General features: G+C 45.8%; 1 protein-coding gene across 3 annotated transcripts in view; it reads left to right on the forward strand.

Annotated features, from left to right (window-relative positions):
• The window catches only part of PIK3AP1 (phosphoinositide-3-kinase adaptor protein 1), a 114,516-nt gene that overhangs the window by 50,546 nt on the left and 41,143 nt on the right, over positions 1-22,827 (forward strand). For all 3 annotated transcript variants that reach the window (XM_082854395.1, XM_082854394.1, XM_082854396.1), the window contains 6 exons: positions 1,196-1,332; positions 3,989-4,133; positions 6,223-6,365; positions 6,494-6,626; positions 9,375-9,571; positions 12,212-12,401. In XM_082854395.1, coding sequence (XP_082710521.1) covers positions 1,196-1,332; positions 3,989-4,133; positions 6,223-6,365; positions 6,494-6,626; positions 9,375-9,571; positions 12,212-12,401 — 945 coding nt within the window. The remainder of the gene's footprint in view (positions 1-1,195; positions 1,333-3,988; positions 4,134-6,222; positions 6,366-6,493; positions 6,627-9,374; positions 9,572-12,211; positions 12,402-22,827) is intronic.

Genomic DNA, 22,827 nt, shown 5'->3' on the forward strand with positions numbered 1-22,827 from the left:
CGGTGGTGCTTGGTTCCCCATCCCTGCTCTGCCACCTCAGCCTTCATGGTGGTGGGAGCACAGCCCTCCCCTGGCATGACCTGGGATCTAGAGTGCAAGCTTGTGTTACAGCTTTCTGTGGGGACATATCAGTGGCCTGGTCTGCCACCCCAGCTTTCTCCCAGGAAGGATTGCACTCCTTCCGTGAGGCCAGCCTGCAGGAATCAGCCAAGTTAACCCCTACCTCTCACCAGCCCTTTTAGATTGCAGGCTCTCTGAAGGTAGGATGGATGTCTGGTTCACCTTCATGTCCTCGCAGTACCTAGTATGTTTGTCTGGCTGTCAGTGGTTTAGGAATGGAGAAGAGCAAGCCCAACGAAGGGACTAGATGAACCTTCCCTCTCCTTGTATCCATTCTTAACCATTTTGTTCCTCTTTGAGGAACACGCACACACATGCACACACACACAGAATCTTGCACACAGGTACCCTATCAATCAATGAGTCCTGGTTCAGAGCCCCTGCCCTAGAACGCTGGTAGGTTCCACTTACCCCCATCTCCGCATTATCTCATTCTGTGCCACACCCTATCTGCACACCCCTGCTCGCCTTCACTGAATCTGTGCACGCTCTAATCTTTCCACAGCAGAGGTGTTGGCTGTGGTACTGATTTGGAACCCGGTTATACTCTAAGGTTTGTTGAAAGTGATTGCTTTTTACCCTTGCTCCAGAGAGAGTACGTTAGCTAGCCATGACCCTGAGGAATAATCGCTTCCTGGAAAGCGCAGGTTTTACTTGATGTTCAAAAGATGATCTTTAAGTGGACAGTCCATTCTTGAGCCCCCCTGAGGAGACGGGGCCTCTTTCCTCACAATCACTGAAGCCAGCCCTGCAAGACGTCCCGAGGTAAAGCTTCCAGAAGTCTGTTGTTTGCAACGAGACCTGTCAGCCTCAGACAGCAGCCTGCCTCAAATGTTTTGGCTTTTCTCCACACCATCGTCCTCTTGTTTTCACCCTACCCTCATGGCCTCCATGGTGGTTGACTTTTCCCCATGAGGTCCTCTTTCATGATTTCCTGAGTCACTACCTTCAGCCTGTATTTGTTTGACGGCCGGAGCCATTTCCTATTTGGTAACTTCTGGGGTTTTAATGGGGGTGGAACATGCCCAGCACTGCTTCCTTCTCTTTCCATTCAGCCGTGTTCTCTGTGCCACAGATTCTGGCTGCGACTCAGTCACTGACACTGAGACCGAGGACGAGAAGGTCCTTCCCTACTCGGAGCAGCAGGGCCTGCCATCGAAGACTTCACCTGGGAGCCTGATGGTGGTGCAGCCGGACCGTATCCGCTGTGGGGTAGGCACTGCTGGGGCTGGTGGATGGATGTTGGAGCATGGGCTTTGGGGCTTTTCAGTGGAAGTTTGTTGTAGTAAAGGGAGCGGGGTTCTCCTGTTGCACCTTACTATAATCCCAGCCTTCCTGTGGGGTCTCCCTGTGCACTAGCTACCGTGGGACCCCCGGTGCCTGGGCCCTGGGCACACCTCACTCCTTTAAGTCAAAGGGAGACGAGCCCAGGAATGTATATGTCATCAATCTAAGACATTAAGTTCATGATCAAAAACTTAGAACGTGTTGAAGACCAGCAGACATGAATATTACAAAACACTTATATGCCAACCCTGAAGTTAGAGGCCTGGGTCTGTTCCTTCCAGCCTAGCGCTGGGCATTTTGAGAGCTTGCTTCTCCATCAACTGGCCCCCTTTACGGCCCAAATGAATGCCTTGAAGCTCGGTGGCTGAAACTTGCTGCCCAGCATTGCTTGCAAAAGGGAGAAAATTAATGCCTGAGCATGTGACTAACGTTTTCAGGGGTAGGACCTATGTTAAGAGGTGACCTGAATGTGATGGCCAACTGATGGGCCACTGTCATTTGAATCCTACCATAGTATTGATAGTTTTTCATTATCTTTCTTTTCCTGATGAGAAATGTGTGATATTGGTTCAGAGCACCGAAACACTTTTTTGTGGGTCGGAGCCCTGTGCTAAGTTTGCCACTGTGGGCTCCTGTAGGCAAGAGTGCACGATGGCCATGGAAATGGGAAGTCCTAGCTTCCCTGCACTTGTGAGTGGTTTTCTGCGTGGCCTGAGGCCACGAGGCATTGGGCAAGGACTCCCTCCATGAGGGCTGCAAACTGCTGCTTCGGGCTGGATTGAACTCATAGACATGTTTGGTTCCAGCTGCACAGTGTTTTTTTTTTTTTTTTTTTTTTTTTGCGGTATGCGGGCCTCTCACTGTTGTGGCCTCTCCCGTTGCGGAGCACAGGCTCCGGATGCGCAGGCTCAGCGGCCATGACTCATGGCCCCAGCCGCTCCGCGGCATGTGGGATCCTCCCGAACCGGGGCACGAACCCGTGTCCCCTGCATCGGCAGGTGGACTCGCAACCACTGCGCCACCAGGGAAGCCCTGCACAGTGTTTTAAAGAGTTAGGCATGAAAACCTGTTTCCAGCCTCCTTTGAATCAGAATCTGGTAATACCAGGCCTGAGATGAGCAGCTGGGCCAAGTGACCCTTTAGATGGGGCTGTGCATCCCCAGGTCGCTGGTTCTCATCACTCCCCTTTCTTTGTACCCACTTCACTCCTTTTCCTTACCGTCCAGGCCTTTGTAGTGGGCATTTCAGTTTCCATTGCCCTCGTACTCCTTCCTGCCTGCCCCACGCCCCTTTCATCCTGAGACCACGCTGGTGGGTGCCTGTGGGGAGAGGATTTAGAACTAAAGGATGATGCCCCTCCCATGGTCCCTGGTTTTCCAGGCTTTGGCTCCTTCTCCTGTGCTGGTTGCCACTGACCCAGGATTCTCACTGTTGCCTGCTCCAGGTCCCTGGCTCCTGGGGCAGCTAGGCTGGGGTTGGGTCATGACTGTCAATAGGAGAGACACACTCGTCTTCTCTGGCTCCCCATGCTCCCTGGGAGAAGGGGCAGGTGAGAGAGGGCTAGACCTGCAGTGAGAGTCAGGTCAACCACAAACACACTCACATTCACCCTAAGCAGTCTCCGTGAGCCAGGACCACATCCCCCTCCCACCTGTTCTGGAATTGTGGCCCTTGTCACGAAGGCCTACTATAAGGGCTGGAGAGCAGAATCTTACAATGAACATTTGGGGATTAGCTGTGGCCAGAAATTTCTCCTTTTCGCCTGCTTTTTGGAGGGCCTGTTCTTTCCAGTTCAGTGTCTTAAGAGCTTAACCGCGTAACCAGCCCAGTAAAGCAGATAATTCCATTTAGCAGGTTTGGCAGGAGGTCTCAAAGCAATGTAAAATAGCCACTTAGGTTGCTCAGTGCCTTGGGAAAATTAATCCTCCAGTAAGTTATTTTTGTCCATCTAAGAACAGCATAAATTGCAGAACCCAAGAGGGCTTCTCTAAATCAGTACCTCTCCTCTGTAAGGTGCATGAGTCACCTAGGGGTCTTGGTAAAATGCAGACTCTGGTGTGGTCGGTCCAGGCAGGCTTGAGATTCTGCATTTCTAACAAGCTTTCAGGGATGCCAATGCTGCTGGTCCCTTGGCCTCGCTTTGAGTAGCAAGGCTGATCTAGAATAGTGCTTCTCAAACTATCTGTGGTGAAGAACTTTAAAAAATTTTTGTTGTTTTAAATTTCCAACTCTGCCATGGACCAATACTTTTATAATATACAACAAAAAAGAAATGCTATAAAAATTAAATAAAAAGACATATGAAATACAAGCCCCAGGTTTTAAAATTATTATTAGGTTTGACAGACATAAAATTACTCTATCAAATTGCTATTAAGGTTTATAAATGTTCACTCTTGGTTTTTGTAACTTGTCTTGTTGGGACCCGTGGCCAGCAGTCACTGCCCGCCACTGGACTGCAGACCCCACCCTGCTCTGACAGCCTCACTAGGTAGAGCTGGGGCTGCAGAAGCTGGGGAGGCCCTCTGGCTCAGCACCCTAACAGGAGGGAGAAGGGACAATGACCGGTTTCCCGTTCCAGGCAGAAACTACTGTCTACGTCATTGTGAGATGTAAGCTGGATGAGAGGGTGACAACAGAAGCCGAATTTTCTCCTGAAGATTCTCCCTCGATAAGGGTGGAAGCCAAGCTGGAGAATGAGTACACCGTCTCCATGAAAGCTCCCAGTAAGTTGCCCCATTTACCTCCAGAAATTAGGCATCACGTCAAGAGGCCCCCTCTTACTTTCTTTTACTTGCCGACAACTGTCTTCATCAGCCACTGAGAAAAGTGACAGCCAAGATGTGGATTTGGTTGCCGTGTTCTATTTAAAGGAAAAGGAAGTTATATAAACATATACGTGTGATTGGGGCGGGGGGAGATGGATATACTAAAATGTTTATAAAGTTCATATATTAACATTTTTTGAAATTAGAGAAAAATAGGAAAAGTAGGGGAAAAAGTCATCTGACACCCTACCACTCAGTCTTTTTTGCCTTGTTTCATAATTTTTATAAACATAGTTGTTCCAATAGTATCTATTACCTTATATTCCGTTTTTCTTTATGTAATCTTAATTTGTTCTCTCTTCATCCCTTTACCCCTGTACTACTATAGGGAGTTTGTAACTTTCTATTTTATAACATATTTTTTCTATTACAAAAGTAATGTGTGCTCAATACAGCAAACTTGGAGAATACAGTAACCATAAAAGAAAGTAGATAGAAAATTACCCATATGCCCACCCTGCCAAGGAAATCACTGGTTTCTGTATTTTCCCACATCTGTGTACATAGCTTTATGTCTTGTAACCAACTTCCGTTACCTGGAAATACACTATGAATATTTTCCCATGTTAATAAATACTCTTTTACAAAATGATGCTTAATGGTTGCAAGGTATTCCATTGTATAGATGTACCATAATTTATAAAACCAGTTCCTTGTGTTGGATCTATATCTTAAAACCATAATGTTTAAAGCTATATAATACTCAGTTGAATAGAAGTATCATCTTTAAATTTTTCATTTCCTCATTGTTGCATATTTATGTAATTTCTGATTTCCTACTGTCTTATTTTATTTTTTTAAATTTTTTTAACATATTTATTGGAGTATAATTGCTTTACAATGAATGGTGTGTGAGTTTCTGCTGTATAGCAAAGTGAATCAGCTATATGTATACATATATCCCCATATCCCCTCCCTCTTACATCTCCCTCCCACCCTCCCTATCCCACCCATCTAGGTGGTCACAAAGCACCGAGCTGATCTCCCTGTGCGATGTGACTACTTCCCACTAGCTATCTGTTTTACATTTGGTAGTGTATATATGTCAGTGCCACTCTCTCTCTTCGTCCCAGCTTACCCTTCCCCTGCCCCGTGTCCTCAAGTCCGTTCTCTATGTCTGGTTTTATTGTCTTATCATTTTAAATGATGATATATTGAGCATCTTTATGCAGGCAGGGTTTTTTTCTTTTGTGTTTAGGATTATGTCCTTGAGATGGAATCCCTGAAACAATGGGCATTTTTAAGGGTCCTGGAAGATAGTGCTTAATTGCTTTATGAAATATTACTATTCTCGTTTATTTGCTATATTGTCACCAATGCTAGGCATTATCACTTTGAATATTTTTGCTAATTTGATATGTTTCTTAAAAGTAGTCCATTGTTTTCATTTGCATTCCTTTGATTTCTAGCGAGGTTAAATATTTTTCCACTACTTGTCGCATTTCCTCTTTTGTGAATCGAATCTTTATGGTTGGTGTATTTTTAATTTTTTCTTTCCCCCTCAAAACCCCTTCCTGTGGTGTAGAAGAGAGAGAGCATCCAAGGAGAGCACATAGTTATGACGGCAGCAGAGCAAGTGAATCAATTCTACTGGCCCAATAGGGTGGAAGCTCGGCGGAGTCCCACCGCCAGGTCCCACCTCTGGCGACCACTGCCCTTTGTATAAAGTGCTTTAAATTCAACTATTCTTCCTGTCTGTTGTGACACTGGGCCTACAGTAATGAGCAAAACAGATGAAAATCTTCCGAAAGTTAAATTGCAGACCCAGTGAGGATAATTCCTCTGACTCAGAGCCCTCCCGTGTGTTAGTGTGCCCACCGCTACTTCTACTGTTTCCCTCACTTCCCAATCCTGCAGCTCACCTCCAAGATCTTTCTTCCAGTCCCTAATTAATTTCTTCACCATTTAAGTAATCCATGAATGCTTTTCCCTGTACTCTTGTACTACAAAAAACGAGCAGTTTTATGGTATCTTTTCTTCTGTTCAGAGCTTTCATCTGGGAATGTTTCTCTGAAGATATATTCTGGGGATTTAGTGGTGTGCGAAACCATTATCAGCTATTATACTGACATGGAGGAAATTGGGAATTTATTGTCCAATGCTGCAAATCCTGTGGAGTTCATGTGTCAGGTAAGGATGGTGAAAGGACACTGGAGTTTTCTAGACCTGTAGTTTCTGGTCATGGTTCACCAGTCTCAAATCTGCTGGATGGGAGATAGCTGGATTTAAAATCTGACCATCTTCACTTTTGTATTTAGGCCTTTAAAATTGTGCCCTACAACACAGAGACGCTTGATAAACTGCTAACAGAGTCCCTAAAGAACAACATCCCTGCAAGCGGGCTGCACCTCTTTGGAATCAACCAGCTGGAAGAAGAAGATATGATGACAAGTAAGTCAACAGTCCAACCTCAGGAAACCAGCAGTGGGTTGATTCCAGTTCGTCGGTTTCAGCGTGCAGTCAGCCCATGCTCATGTTTTCTGCTGGGTCCTGCTCTACAGCTCATCCTCTGAGAAGCAGTCATTCTTCTCTGGCTAGCCCGGGATTCTTCCAAATTGTAAATCTGAATATGTCATCCCCTTACTAAAAAACACTTTGTGTTTCCCACTTGTCTTCTAGATAAAGTCCAAACTCCTCAACCTTTATACAAGGGCTTCCCAAGGGGCTCCTGCTGCATTTCTGCTCTCACCTCTCTCTACTCTCTCCCTTGGCTTCTGTGCTCTGCTCTGTGGAAGGTATGAACTTCTTTTACCTAATGAAAATTCCGCCCTGCCTCTTGCCACCTCAACCCATGGGAACGCAGTTTCTTCCTCCCCTCATCCTGCAGCACTTCCTCAGGTAGGTTCCATCTACGTGCTACAGCTCCCCTAGCATGTTGGGTTCTTGTACTCTTCAGCTGTGCCTGTCTTTTTTGCTAGTCTGTCAGCTGAGTGACGACAGGGACAGTGCCTGGTGGCTCACTGTAGGCTCAAAACAAATATTTGTTTGATGAAGGAGGAGCAGTCTCATGGGCACATGTGACATGCCAGGAGCTGGGAGAAACACTTGCATGGGGATGATGCCTGGCGTGCCTGGTATGGTTCTTTTGTAGACACCACTCTTCCTTCACATCTCAGCTGCACTACACAAATGGGACCCAAGCCCCTGGTTACCCAGTGCCTGCGTTCCATCTTTCCACAGCCTCGGAGAACAATAAGGATGAGGTTATATTACCTTCATGTCCTTCTCCTGGGCGCATTCTCTTGTTGCCTCTCTCCATTTTCCTACTGTGGAATGTTCTCACGTCACTTCCAACAGGTGTTAATATTCTCTATTCTTGAACTTGAGGCTCAGGAGGGAGTATTTCTTTTTTTTCTTTTTTTTTTTTTTTTGGTATGTGGGCCTCTCACTGTTGTGGCCTCTCCCATTGCAGAGCACAGGCTCCGGATGCACAGGCTCAGTGGCCATGGCTCACGGGCCCAGCTGCTCTGTGGCATGTGGGATCTTCCCAGACCGGGGCACGAACCCATGTCCCCTGCATCGGCAGGCAGACTCTAAACCACTGCACCACCAGGGAAGCCCAGGAGGGAGTATTTCATAGTTTGACAATCATGGGGGATCCTGGGGACATTTTCAGACCTTCGTTCCAAGGATCATATCCTGGTGAATAGGAAGCTGTTTGTCTTATTAAAAAAAATACATATGGGGGCTTCACTGGTGGCGCCGTGGTTGAGAGTCCGCCTGCCAATGCAGGGGACAAGTGTTCAAGCCCTGGTCTGGGAAGATCCCACATGCCGCGGAGCAACTAGGCCCGTGAGCCACAGCTACTGAGCCTGCATGTCTGGAGCCTGTGCTCCGCAACGGGAGAGGCCGCGACAGTGAAAGGCCCGCGCACCGCGATGAAGAGTGGCCCCTGCTTGCCGCAACTAGAGAAAGCCCTCGCACAGAAACGAAGACCCAACACAACAAAAAATAAATAAATAAAAAGCAGTTTTTTTTTTAAAAAAAAAACATATGTATGTCTGTGTGTGTATATATATATATATGCACATAAAGAATATATGTATATATACATCTATCTATCACTCTTGGGTTTAGAAATCAACTTTTATGAAAATTAAAAAAAAAGGTTTGTCTCCCAACTCCACAACACAAACACGTCTATTTCCTTGGTTGAGTTTAACTTGCTGTATCCAGATATTAGTAGGTGGAGGGTGTCATGGGGATCCAATGACTCTCAGAAGTACTTTGTTTCCCACAAATCAGAGGGTTAATGGGCATCCTGGGGTTCCCACGCATTAATACCATCATTCAAAACCTGTCCTAAACAAAGAGCTCATTGAAAACCATCTTGTTAATCTTTGCAGGTCCCTTTGAGATAGTCTGGAAATATTTTCTAGTTCAAAACTAAGGGCCACAGAAAGGCTAAGGAACAGCCCCAGGACTACTTGGCATACTTTATGAAATTGGGTGTAAGAGCTAAGAAGATGGATTTTTTTTTTTTTTTTTTGGCTGGGCCACATGGCTTGCGGGATCTTAGTTCCCTGACCAGGGATTAAACCTGGTGAAAACGCTGAGTTCTAACCACTGGACCGCCAGGGAAGTCCCAGGATTTCTTTCTTTTAATCAGCATAAAGCAATTGTTTTAAAGTGTTCTGAAATTTTAAGAGAAGGTTGAAACATGATCCCTGTTGTACTTTGTGGCTGCTGCTTAAGCCCTTGGAACATCAGCACATTTTGAACTAGTATTATTTCTCAGGATTCTCCAATCTTTTTAAAGAAAGAAGGTAGGCTATTAATGATTAGATTTGCTAATTAATTGACATATCATTTCTTCTGTCATCTTCAGTGGTGCCACAGAGGAAGCTGTTAGATGTTAGGTCAATCAACCAAGAAGTAACGATTGAGCACCTGCTGGATGCCATACTAGGCTTCTAGCTTCACCTCCATGAGCAAGGTGCCCCATGCCTTCCTTTTTTTTTTAATCTTTTGGCCGTGCCATGCAGCAAGTGGGATCTTAGTTCCCTGACCAGGGATCGAACCCACGACCCCTGCAGTGGAAGTGCAGAGTCTTAACCACTGGACCTCCAGGGAAGTCCCCGCACCACCCCATGCCTTCCTTTTTATCTGACCATTAAGTTTTCCTTGACAATTTTTCAGATCAGAGGGATGAAGAGCTGCCCACTTTGTTGCACTTCGCTGCCAAGTATGGACTGAAGAACCTCACTGCCCTGTTGCTCACCTGCCCAGGAGCCCTACAGGCCTATAGTGTGGCCAACAAGCACGGCCACTACCCCAACACCATTGCCGAGAAACATGGATTCCGGGACCTGCGGCAGTTCATCGACGAGTATGTGGTAAGGTCGAGGCAGGAGAGGCTCTAGGATTGGAAATGCACCGTGTGGTCCCAGGGCTGCCTTTTCACGAAAGACCTGGGTGGATTTCATCTCTAGCATGTTCTCACGTGCCTCTTCTGGCAGGGCCAGTATGCATGGGCTTAAGAGATGAGTTCTGGAGTCACATGGATCTGGATCCAAATTCCTCACCAATGCTTGTCAGCCATGTGCCTTTGGGCAAATCATGCATCTGTCCTCTGTCTCTCTCAGTTTCGTGATATGCGGGAGAAAGTTTATAATAATTCTACCCTTAGGGTTGTTTTGAGAATAAGAAGAAATAATATGTGTAAAGCACTGAGATCTGCCCTCGAAGAATTTACGGAGCATTGATAGTGAATCTGCTGAAGGTAGACGCTGATCCGTCTTTCTCAGTCACCTCCCCACCCACCTCCAAGGTACTTGGCAGGATGCTCCCAGCTCCCTCGCCCACCATCAGGCCCAGGTGAACTGTTAGGCTTGGTTCCTTCCTTAGCGGAGACCACAGTAGAGCTCTGCACCTGAGGCTTCAGGGAGGCCGACCGTGAGGCCCCACCTTCTGCTGACAACCTCTCTCTCTTTCTGAGCCTCTGCCCGTCTTAAGGTTTATCTGCTTCCCTGGTTTTGGACCCGCAGATCCTCCTTGATCACTGACTTCTGGGTCTTTCTTTAAGTGTAATCTCATCCCATGCCCGGGCCTTGTTCCATGCCCCAATATTGCTTCCATTGTTTTGGAGGCAGCTGCCCTTCCTGTCTCGACCCTTTTCTGGTTTTCCTCCATTTTTACAATTCACAGCAGTGACGCGGGAATAGCTCATCCTCTCATATGGGGCTGTGACCTCAAAAGGAACAATTAACACTACGTCCAGACAGGAGCGAGCCTGACACCTCCCCAGAAACTTAGCTTTCTGCTCTGTGCTTGACAATCTACAAGGCAGCAACTCACTGAGACATACAGAGGAGGCCTCCCAAAATTTGGGGGATGGTTAAATGTATTGAATAAACAGAATAGCATGAGTGCCTGTCTCGGGCATCATTGACATAAATCTAAACGGTACTTACGGTCCAGGAGTGTTTACTTCACTTTGGAGTCACAAATGTATAAAATGCAGTGTTTCATTTCCCTGCCAATAGTTTTTATTAAGAACATACTGTATTCATATTAATCACTACTATCTATTGAATTTAGTTGATTGGCAAATGCATTTTCTCCTTTAATCCTCATCACAGTCCTTTGAGGTTGACAGTATTGTTCTATCTCTTCAACAAAGGAGGAAAAGGGCCTAGAAAGGCCGAGTCATGGTGCCAAGGGTCCCACACTAGTCAGGGTGGAGGTAGGATTTGAACCTAGCTGATGGTAAAGCTGGGGAGCATTCTCCTACTTTCTGTCACAGGGGCGTGGAAAGATGCACTTCAGGTTGCACTGAACTTAATCTGGTTCACATTTGTCATATCATCTTTGTTTTCTAAGTACAATCACTTCAACCGATGCATCTCCAGCATTGCCCCCAAAAGGTTGCTCCTCCGTGTTGTTCATGACCTCTAAGAACCGTCCCATTTCCTCTTTCCACCATATCAGAACCAAATGCCAGACCTTGAGTCTCCAGCACTCCACTCCTTGGGGCTCATCAGGAAACCAACACAGAGTGTCAGATAGCAGATTAGCTGTCTTGGGGTGGGGATGATGAAAATGAGGATTTTTGTGGGTTGATGCTGAAATGATTGTGAAACATCAAAGTTTCTTACGAGGAAAAGTTGTGCAGGGGTTTCAGAGAAGCCACCTCTCTGGCTTCACAACCACCTGGAGGCAGAATGTCAAAGGGGGCCTCTCTGACTTCAGGGCATTTCACCCAAGACCGTCTCTCTTCTTGGGCACAGGCTGTAAAACTGAGGCGGGCGCTTTGGAGCGGTGTGCTGTCAGGCACTTTGAAGCAGCCTAATAGAAAGAACAGGTGGAAGGAGCAGGAAGGAGCTAGTGGACCAAGTCCCCAGGGGACTTCTGACTACACACAAGGGCAAGAGCACCTTGGCTGCAGCCCTGTTTAGCCCATTTGAATTTCCATTTGACTAATCAGCAAGGGTCATACCTTTGTGTGCCATTTGTTGCCATTTGAGGAACCACTAGGGTATAGTAGAAAGGTCAGAAGCCAGGATTGCAGACCCATGAATAAGGCACTAGATTTTTCTGAGCTTTGGTTTTCACATCTTTTGACCAGGGACTAGGAGACACTCTCAAACAGTGGTGGAAAGGATGCCATGAGATAATGTATAGGCACATCCGTAGCACTGTCCCTGACACGTAATAGGTACCCACGAGAATGTTTTAAATTTGTATCCTCTGGGCACTGGACATTTAACGGGTGTCTCCTCTGAGTGCATAACTCTGTTCTTAGTGTTGGAGGAAGATACAAAGATTAAAACAAAGAACATAAAACAAAGAAAAAGACTTGGAGCCTGGCCTCAAGGGGCTTTCAGTGTGGTGGGAAATACAGACATGTGCACATAGTTGCAACCCTAATGCGCGTGAGGCTTTACTTTGCTGTCACAAGCCCACTCGAGGGCCTGACTCTACCCAGAGAGCCCGGCTGTGTCAGTGCGCCTGTGGGATCCCACCTTCTCTTTCAGGAAACTGTGGACATGCTGAAGAGTCACATTAAAGAGGAACTGATGCAAGGGGAGGAGGCTGACTCTGTGTATGAGTCCATGGCCCACCTTTCCACAGACCTGCTCATGAAGTGCTCCCTCAACCCCGGCTGTGACGAGGAGCTGTATGAGTCCATGGCGACCTTTGTCCCAGCTGCCACCGAGGACCTCTGTAAGTAGCACAGCGCAGTTCCGCTTCCATCTTTCTGCTGAGAAACGCGTTTCTTCCTTCTGCTGTGTGTGGGGAAATTCCCTTGCTTACCCCCTGCCCCACTCCGGAGTGATGAAGATCCCATTTTACACAAAGTTAGACAGGTCATCATGTGCTGTGACAAGCAGAATCGTTCTCCAAACTTCCTCTGCTATGACTCTGCTGTGTGACTGGAAAGTTTACAGAGTCGATGAAGGCGTTGCCTTGTGATCCAGAAGCGAAACCAGTGGCTTTTGACTTTGTCAGTTCCAACGGGCCCTTTTTATAGCAAACATTTTGTAATGCCCCCGCTACTACCCTGACATGAGCTACATATAATATAACCTACCTACATATGAAATTTTTAGAAATCAAATATAAGTCCCAATTGAAATATAGAAGAGAACTCATAGGAGAGGAAATGCTCAGATGTGCCTCCATGCAAGGACATAGTGCATTAGTCAGTTGCAGTCACCTACACTCAGAATCACTGCCAATGTCACAGCCTCAAGTGCTGACCGACATGTTTATTGTATCAGTGACTTGGATACCGCCAGCAGCGCTGGCATCAATGCCTGGATTTTCCTAAATGGTGAATGATTCCTCACATTCTCTTCTCCATTTTCATAGTAACTGAATTCCTGGAAAATTTGGTGTATATCAAAACCATGCAAAAATACAAGTTGTATTTTATAAATGAAGCAGTTTAGCTTCTAGGCTCAGAAAATTATAAGCAGGGTTTTTTTGATAACCTGATTTTACTGGATTAATATATAATAAACTTATTTCCAAAATATCATATCTCCAAGATATGATTTTTTTTTGTAAATTGCTTAACAAATTTTGCCCATTTTTGTTTATCTTAATTCTTTTTAATAGCAAAAATAATACATTCTTCCAAAAATTGGAAACAAAAAAGAAATGTATAACCGAGTTATTAAAAGTTCATGACTCCACTCAACCAACTGATATAGCACTTATAATAGTTCGGTGGGGATTTTTGCCCATATTTTTCCTTATACCTGCTGATATTAAATTTAAAAAAATACACATATACATATAAACAGATATGTACAAATATACACATATGTATAAATATGTATCATAAGCAGTTATTTTTTTAACCCATATGTGTATCTAGTGAAATATTTAAAAGTCATGAGGGACACAAAACAAGGCTGTCCCTCACACTGAAGGTTGTCTAGCATCTTTCTCCCTTCTGCTAAATGCCAGTAGTGTCCCTGCATCATGGTGACAACCCAAAATACCCTCATAGATTTTCCAAACACCCTCTAGAGGGCAGTGCCACTCCCCTTGAGAACCACTGGTCTAAATAAACATTGGCTTTCGATGCACATATCGGGGTTGAAGCAGGAGGACCACACAACCGGCCCTCTAAGGGCCTTCTTTATATGTTACCACCATTTGCTACGAGATGCTAAGAGCTCTGAAACACTGCCTACAACTTCTCCCTCCTTCCCTCTCGTCTAATAAATAGATTCAATAAAGACAAGACAAATACCTATCAATGCATCCATCAGCTTTATTGATAGAGGAATTTCTGGAATGGGCTAGATTGAGTATTGCCAATTTTCAGCCTGAGGAGAAGCGGGGACCTGGGCCCACAAGGAGTTGGGCCTGATTTTCCCATCCATGAATGGAAAAGCAGGCATTAAGAGGGTGCTTTGGAGCAGGAAATGTGGGTGGGTCAGGGGGCCAGAGGTGAACCCTGACATCAGCAGAGCCTTTGACACTGCAACCCTAACACCTGGAAGATGTGGTCCAGTGGTTGTTAGGTGCTTGCTAGTCAGACTGGCTGTGCCTCTGGGGGAGGAGAAGAAAGAGGGAAAGAAAGGTAGAAGCTCTCTCTCAGTATCTAACTGGAAGGACTTGAAGTACTTGTGGAAGCTCTTCCCGAATGAGCCGTAACCCAGCAGGAAGGTGAGGAGAGAAGGCGTCATCCTCACCATCCACATCCTCTACCTCATTGAATCCTCAAAGCAACCATATAGGGGTGCTTTTATTAACCTGCGCTTTACAAATGAGGAAACTGAGGCACAGAGGGGTTAAGCAACTCCGCCAAAGTCTCACAGCTAATAAGTGATAGAGTCCAGGCTTGAACCCAGGTCTCTCTGTCTTTAGGACCATATTCCTTATTCTGTGCCAGAAGTTTCCATCTAACACCACAAATTTTAGTCGTGGTTTCTTTTAGAAAAACCATCTAGCAGCTCCAGCCACGCCTCCTCTTTTCGCGGCCCAGATGTTAGCTCACAAAACAGCCTCTGGCGCCCCCTACCCTCGCACATCCATCCATCTCTCCATGTACCCAACAAGCATTCTGGAGCATCTGTGTTTCTGCCACTTGCCGCTCCCATTCCTGGTTTTTGGTGAGACAACGGGGTGGAGGGAAGACACAGTCCTTTTCAGTCTGGAACAGAGACTCATTCACAAAAGAACATTTGGAGAAAAACTAGTACCCCTCTGGGAAGCCAGAGACCATGCATCATCATTTCTGCCCTGTGTCCCTACGGTGGGGCAGTTGAACAATTGAAGGATCCCGCACTTTACTGGCAGTTGGTTTAGTGTTGACAGAGAGCCTTAACACCTCTTATCCCTCTAGATGCTCCAACACAGGAAATCCCCCCACCACAGCAGCGCAAAGCTGTACGGAATGCTAACAGCAGCCATCCCATGACTCCTGTCTGCTGGGCCTCTCACAGCGTGAGCGCTGAGCCTCTTCAGCACTTACCAAGGCGGTGGAGTGCTGTGGAGCTTGCCTGGTTTGCGGCCAGTTGGCATCTTGTAAAGTTCCAGGGGGAGGTGGGGAATTCTGGTTGCCGTGGAGCTAGAAGGAGGCCACCAACAGGCAGGCTGTAGAATTCTGCTGTTTGGGGAATGGGCAGAGGAAACCCACTGCAGTTTTCACTTGCCAGATCATATAAACTCTGAATTTTCTGAATCTAGATATGATTTGTGTTTCTGTCTCTGTGGTTTAATCTTGAGAATGACCACTTACCTACTGGCCCAGAAGCAGCAGCAACTTGTACCTGGGGAGGAACCATTCATCTTACTACCAGTGACTCTCTAGGGGAGAAGGCAGTTTAGGTCATAAATAAGTAGGACAGACTGATAAATCTAAGATGCATATTTGTAACACCAGCCAGCACAGTAATCTTCTGGCCCTTTCAAGTCAACACACTGCTTTCATCTCTGTGATCTCATCTGAGCGTCCTGGGGCTTGGTGGATAAAGTTATCTTCATTTTATAGAGGAGACCGCTAAGGCTTCAAGATTTAGTAACTTACTTAAGTCTAATCGAGGGAGAACTAGGTCAGGAATCTGGGTCTGCATATTCCCAGGGGTCAAGTCTGTCAGCTGCCCACTGAGCTCGAGGACCCTCCTGGCCTGCCCTTCTTCTAGGGTCAGAACTTGCCAGCCCTGGGACGGATACTTACAGGGGAGCTATTTCCTAAATCTAAATAGTGGAGGTTATCATTTGTTTTATTACCATTCAACCCTAGAGGCTGAAAATAGGAAGGAAACTAGGCCGTGTTTATTCACTAGCTGACTCACTCGCTCACTCATTCATTCATTCACTCACAGGACAAACATTATGGAGTGCAGGCTCTATGCCATCTCCTTACCACAGCTTTGGAGGTCATCTGATCGTGTTGGGACAAATCTACCTCTTTCTGACTTGAGTTTTGGAAAGGGGATAGTAATGAGGTCCCCAGAGGGAATCCAAACAAGCACTAAGTGGGAAGATTGTCAGGGAAACTCCCAGTGTTGAATGAATTGGCTGGGCAGCAATGTTGGGTTCTGATCCTGAGATTTTATGATCCTTCCCCTGAACTTGTGTGCGTGGGTGCGTGTGCACACGTGTGCGCGCGCACACACACTCACACACACACAGGCACACACACACACTCCTCATACTGTCTTTAGTTTAGATATGCTGCCACCAGGTGGTAACTACGTCTTTGTTATCAGACTTTCAACTTTGCTCTCAATTCTCTTGAGAATTTTGTGTTCAAACGCCCACAGATTTAAACCATCATTTTCCGCACCGTACTATGTAAGAAATAAATGTTCTTAGGGTAAGCTTCTGCAAACACTAACTAAAAATCACAACACACCTCTCTTTGGGTGTCTTCACTATCTCCTGATTTTTTTCTCATTTACTTCGTTTGCTTCTAACCCTGCCTTCAGAGAACGATATGGTGGTCCTGGTGGTCCTTTGACTTAGGTAATACGTTTTGTGTGGAAAGCCTCACCCAGTGACTGGGCACTTTGGTAAGGCTCTGGGTACTAAGGCCTCAGGAGCCATTTCTGGGAGGCCCTCGTCCAGCTGTTACAAAGGTAATCCGCTTGTGGATTTAGTGCTGCTTGACTATCTCAGAGGTCTGTCTTTCTGCATCAGGAGAGAGGAGTAAAAGGAGAAAGATGCAATGTCTCGCTACTAGAGACTAAACTCAGACGTGTCGCACTAATCCATCCCAGAGGGCTGTTCTGCTTCTTGTGACCCTTGCGTTGAACGTTTCTTTTGCGCCCCTGCTCCCTCCACCTGGGTCTGTGGCTCAAGTTTGTGCGCAGTGGAGAGCCAGCTTAGCCCCAGCTAACTTGCTGACTTCCCTTAGCAACCTCCTTGGTAACTGCCGTCTTTGTAACAGATCATCTCCAGCAGTGTTTTCTTTACTGGAGCTCTCTGGTTACAGTCTCTGTGAGCAGGGTCCCCTCTGAGCTGGGGGCATTACTGGGCCCAGTGAATAGCCTCATAGCCCAGCCATGTAAGGTCTGAGCCCACCTGAAGGACCATTTGTAAGTAAAATTAAGTTACTGGAACATGTTGCCTTCCCCATCTGCACATTTGTTTTTTAACATCTTTATTGGAGTATAATTGCTTTACAATGGTGTGCTAGCCTCTGCCCTACAACAAAATGAATCAGCCATATATACACATATGTTCCCATATCTCCTCCATCTGCACACTTTTCTCTCAAGAGTCTTCCTTCCTGCAGCCGCGGAGTCTCTGCCATCCTCCTGCTATTCATCTTGGGAAGACCCTGGCTAGTAGAGCCAAGAAGTGCCGTAGAGGCAGTGGGGCTGGGTGCAAGGCATGAGGTCTTACCAGCAAGGAAGTCCCTCTGAGGCAGGGCTGGCTGTTCCTGTCTTGTCTGGGGCTGAAACTGACCTGGTGAAGCGGAGGGATCCTCAGGGCACTTCCTGACTTCTGTAGCTTTTCCCTCCTCTAGATGTACAAGAACTGTGTTGTGGAGATAGGCACTTAGTGAAAGCATGCTGGATTGAATGTTTTTAAATTAATAAGATAAAATCCTCACCATCAGCAGCGACCTTGCTCCCCTCTGCACCTGCACAGCTGTGGGTCACACCCTTCCCGGGCACGGCATGCAGATCATTTTGCACTCTGGTTATGTACACGCTCCTCTGCTTACCTGCTCCTACTTCAGTTAGGAAGCGTGTATCATCCACAGGCTGTACACAACAGGTGCTCAATTATTTCTTGAATTTGAGAGTTACCAGAAAATAAGAAATCATCCTAGATGTTGTGGTGTGGAATTGTTTGTTGATGTTCCAGTGCAAGGATATCACTTCCCCGATAGGTGGTAGTGAGATACCTGTTAGATGTCCCCGAAGGTGGGACGTCTTTGGCTGTTCCCAGCTGCCTTTTCTTTCTTGTCTCCATACATTTGCTTGTGCTATTCCTGCTGCCTGAATTGCCCTTCTCTTTTCTCAGCTTGGGAAATGCCCAGATTCCTTAACAAAGCCCAAAGATCTCCATATCCATGTATTCATTTGCTTATTACCCGTTAGTTTGTCCATTCTCACATTCATTCATTCAACAACATTTATCGACCCCCTTGAGTGTTTAAGTCACTGTGCTGGGTGATGAGGAGTCAGTAAATAAGCTGGCATGATCTCTGCCTTCCAGAGCTTCCCTTCTAGCGGGAGAGTTGGATTTTAAACAAAGGTACTGCATAACTCAATATATATCTACAAACTGTGACAGTACGATTGAGGAAAAAGACACGGTGCCCTCAAGAGGGCAGCTAGTAGAGAATGGATTGGGGGAGGGGTGCCTGTGACTTAGCAAGTCATAGTACCCACTACACCAGATCAGGAGCTCATCCAGTGGACTCATTCCTGTAAGACAGAGGGCCTGTGTGCTTACCAGGAGCACTGCACTAAGGTACTTGTTGTCTGCTAAGAAATCCACGAAACTTAGCATGCTGCTTCTCCTAACCCTTTCATGCTTAGCTTCTTTTTCAATGTCAGTCACTCCTTAGCACCTCTAATTTCAGACTGCCATTTCTCCTCTCTCTGTCTCTGTTTCTCTGTCTCTGTCTCTGTCTCTCCCCTCCCCCAACTCCCTCTTTCTTTGTGTCTCATTGTCTCTCTCCCTTTCCCTCCCTCTCCTCCCCCCCCCACCTCTGCATGTGTGTGACTATCTCTTTCTCTCTGTCCCTGTCTCTGCCTCTCTGTCTCTGTCTGTCTCTCTGCTTCCCTTCACTTCTCCATGAGGGTATGGGAAGGTTGGACTTTCTTATTGACATGGTCAATCCATTCCAGCAGTCCGTTCCACCTGTGTGCAGATGGAACCAATCGGGCTTCAGGTTTTCTTCACATGTTTTACCATGCTGATCCTTGTTCTAAGCCTCTTTTCTGGCCACAAAAGCACTTGCTGAAAAAAAATTCTTTTGGCCTGCTTTCAGGGTTTGAGAGCCGTTCCAGAAGAATAGTTTCTCAGTATCTGACATTTTACTGTATTACATACTCAGATTAGGTTTTCTGTTAAATTAACAACACATAATCTGGATGGAGTTTCCACTGCAGCCGAGTGATCTAGATTTATGTCCCATGAGGAGTATCATATGAGCTTCTTTGAAAATTAGTTATTGCTCTTGATTCATTCCTTAATTACTTGCCTGCCTGCCTTCTCTTCATCTGTTCAAGTTTCTTTCTTCCCAGGAATGGTTTCTTTGGGATTGACTCCTTTGAAAAAGTATAGTGTAACGCTGCAGCTGCTTTTCCCAGAAGGAGACTGTGGCCCCAGAGTTTCCTTGTTATTGTTTTGGGGTTTTTTCCCAATGAAATGAAAGAACTTTGCACTTTTCCCTTAGACCAGCAGGTTTCAGCACATTTCAGTGTATCTAAGTGGTGAAGGTTAAATGCTTAGAATCTGAAGTACAAACCCTGAGCATCCAGGGACGCAGGGATCTGTTGCTGTGCTTTCCTTTTCAAAATGTCCTTTGTCTGGAAACGGACTCCCTTCACCTCCAGAATTTTCTATTTCAGTCGCTCCTGTTTTACTGTGTGCCTGGGTTGTATGTACGCATGGGTTGTCAAATTTACAGTTTGAGGGTTTTATCTCTCATTAACTCCAAACCACCAGGTACTTTTTCTTTTCTCTTCTTTATTATTACGAAAGTTGTATCTGCTACTACTAGGACTTACTGCCTAATATAGCTATGGCAAATAGTGTTTTAAAAGTAATTTCATGTGTCAGTGTCAGTTAGCTGGTGTTGAGTGCCTGGGGAGCTGTGTTGAGAAGGATTCTGAGGCCACAAAGAGTGCTATGATTGAATAGGGATGTTTGCCTTGAGTACACAATAGGGACATGGAGGCCAATGTGTGTATCCACTGTTCCTGGTCTAATGCAAAGATACTTACGTTGAACTCAGTATAAAAATAATCATTTTATTTAAAATATAAATGGAAAGAAAAGTATTTTTCTTCATTTAAGGCAGTGCCCCTACAGAGACTCAACAGAGGCCTGTGCCCACATCAGGCCAGGGCTACTGAGTCCATAGGTGGACATGACAGGAAGGACTTGCTTGAGTGCACCCTGGTCCCTGTGCCCACTCCCCTCGCCAGTCCCACATGGGAAGGGAATTCATGACAGGTTGACTGCACTCACATTTGGTCTTACCTGTGGTAGGCAGAATAATGCCCCTGAACCTACGAATATGCTAGATTACATGGCAAAGGGGAATGAAAGTTGCAGATGGAATTAAGGTTGCTAATGAGCTGGCCTTAAAATAACGGGAATATCCTGGATTATCAGGGTGGGCACAGTATAATCACAAGGGACCTTAAAAGTAGAAGAAAGATGGGAATTTCCTGGTGATCCACTGGTTAGGACTCAGCACTTTCACTGCGGTGGCCTGGGTTCAATCTCTGGCCCTGGTAGTGGCCAAAAAAAAACGTAAAAGAAGGACTCAGGTTAGACCAGAGATGGCACCATGAGAAGGACTCAGTTCAGCTGAGCTTTCTGTCCAACATTACTGGCTTTGAAGATGGAAGAAGAGGGCCTCGTGCTGAGGAGTGCAGGGCCTCTAGAAGCTGGAAAGGGCAAGAAGACTGAACCTCCCCTAGATCTCCCAGAAAGGAACGCAGTCCAGCCGAAACCTTGATTTAGCCCGGTGAGACCCCTTTCAGACCTCTGAACTACAGAACTGGATGTTGTTTTAAGTCACTAAGTTTGTGGTAATTTGCTACAGCAACAATAGAAAGCTAATAAACTGTCTAGGTTGCCTCAATATAATGATAACCATGAATATTTAGTGCCTAGTACTGTTGCTAAACATTTTATAAGCATCGTCTCAATTGGTTCATACAGTCTTCCAATGAGGTAGGTACTGTTATCCATACCCACTTTACAGATGGAGATATGAAAGCTTAGTGATATCAAGTAACTTGTCCAAGGACACAGAACTGCTAAGAATCAGAGCCAGGGCTTGAACCCAGGTCTCCAGGATATCAAAGTGCACGCTGGTAATCACCACCTCTGACTGTGATCTTGACCTGCTTTAATAATAAAGATAATAGTAACAATAGCAATAATAGCAGCTAACATTCATTTAGCACTTCCTATGTGCTAGGCACTGTGCTTCTCATTTAGTACTCATGACAAACCTATGAGATACGTACTAGTATTATCATCACCATTTTACAGACATTAGCGGCCAGTGTCCTGGACCTCTATTGCTTGCCTGGCCTTGACTGCTGCCTTTCTCTGACTTACACTTGTCACCCGAATGCAGACCATTCACTTGGCTCCAGCCCTTGTCAGGGCCTTTACAGCTGACTTCCAGGCCTTCTCATGTGTCTGCAGACCACCCATCTCCTCCCTGTGCCCCTGCCTCCATCATGCTCTTTCAGCCAAGCCTCAGATCCTCTGGCTTTAGGCTCTGACCTTAAGATCAGCCTCTACCTGTGATCCCGGCAGTACGGGGTGGGGCCAGAAGCGACTGAAGAGCTGCTAGAATGTCCCCTTGGTGCTCATTGCTGAGTCCTCTAATAAAAAATGTGATAAGCCTCAGGAAAGCACAAGGTAATGGGCATGGGGCCTCCAAGTCAGGTCTGCGCTGCAGCGGCAGAGCCTTGGCCAAGGAGGAAAGAAGCCTCCAGCTCCGTCCAGCCTGGACTTGGTGTTCAGGAGCCATGATCAAGACAACGCCTGGCAAGCCTTGTTTGTGAGTCAGGTTTCCACACGTAATTCCATGGTGCAGAATTATCGTTTGTTATCTTACAATGCCTCCTTGCTTTAAGTATATTCAATATAAAAATATTGATTGGGTGTAATTCTTTACTAGGAAAGGTAATTTGAAAATATGTGTGGATATTCAGATGTTAGAATTAACCCATAAGCATTTATTACTCTGAAGGAGGAGACTTGACTTCAAACAAATAAAGTTACTATTAAAAAGTACAAATTGAGTCCTCTTTTTAAAATTGTTCTCTACTTAGGACATTAGCGTGGGTGTAGAATTTAATAATAAAGATAACAGTAATAATAGCAGCTAACGTGCACTTAGCACTTCCTATGTGCTAAGCACTGTGCTTCTCATTTAATACTCGTGACAAACCTATGATATATGTACTATTATTATCACCATTTTACAGACAGGAAAACAGACCCTGAGAGGATGTAAACAACTTGGCCCAAGATAATTGTGGGCAAAGAGTTAATGTAACAGCTCTCATTTCCCTTTCTGCAGGAGAATTTGACCTTTGTTGACTTCCACTCTGTTACCCTGGTGACCTGATAAAAGCCATATGTCAATTATGTCTCTAGGCAACATTGCCTATGATAAAAATGACCCCTAATTGGTGGTAAATTGCATCTGGAACTGAGAGGAGTTGTATGTAAACTATAAATACCTGAAAGGGACACCATACTTTGGGCTTCCCTGAGGGCAATGTTTCTGGATGCCTCTTATGGGGACCCTGGAAGCTAATGCCTCAGGAGTTGCTAATAAACTCCAGAGTTGAGAAATGCTGCTCCTTTGAGACACCATGGCAGCTTCTCCACCTGCCTGATATGGATCTTGTCTCCTTTTGTCTTGTGTGCAAGTTGCTGGATTGGTGTAAAGACTGCCTTCGATGAG

The sequence above is a fragment of the Leucopleurus acutus genome, assembly GCF_964270905.1.
Source record: "Leucopleurus acutus genome assembly, chromosome: 14".
Classification (NCBI taxonomy): domain Eukaryota; kingdom Metazoa; phylum Chordata; class Mammalia; order Artiodactyla; family Delphinidae; genus Leucopleurus; species Leucopleurus acutus.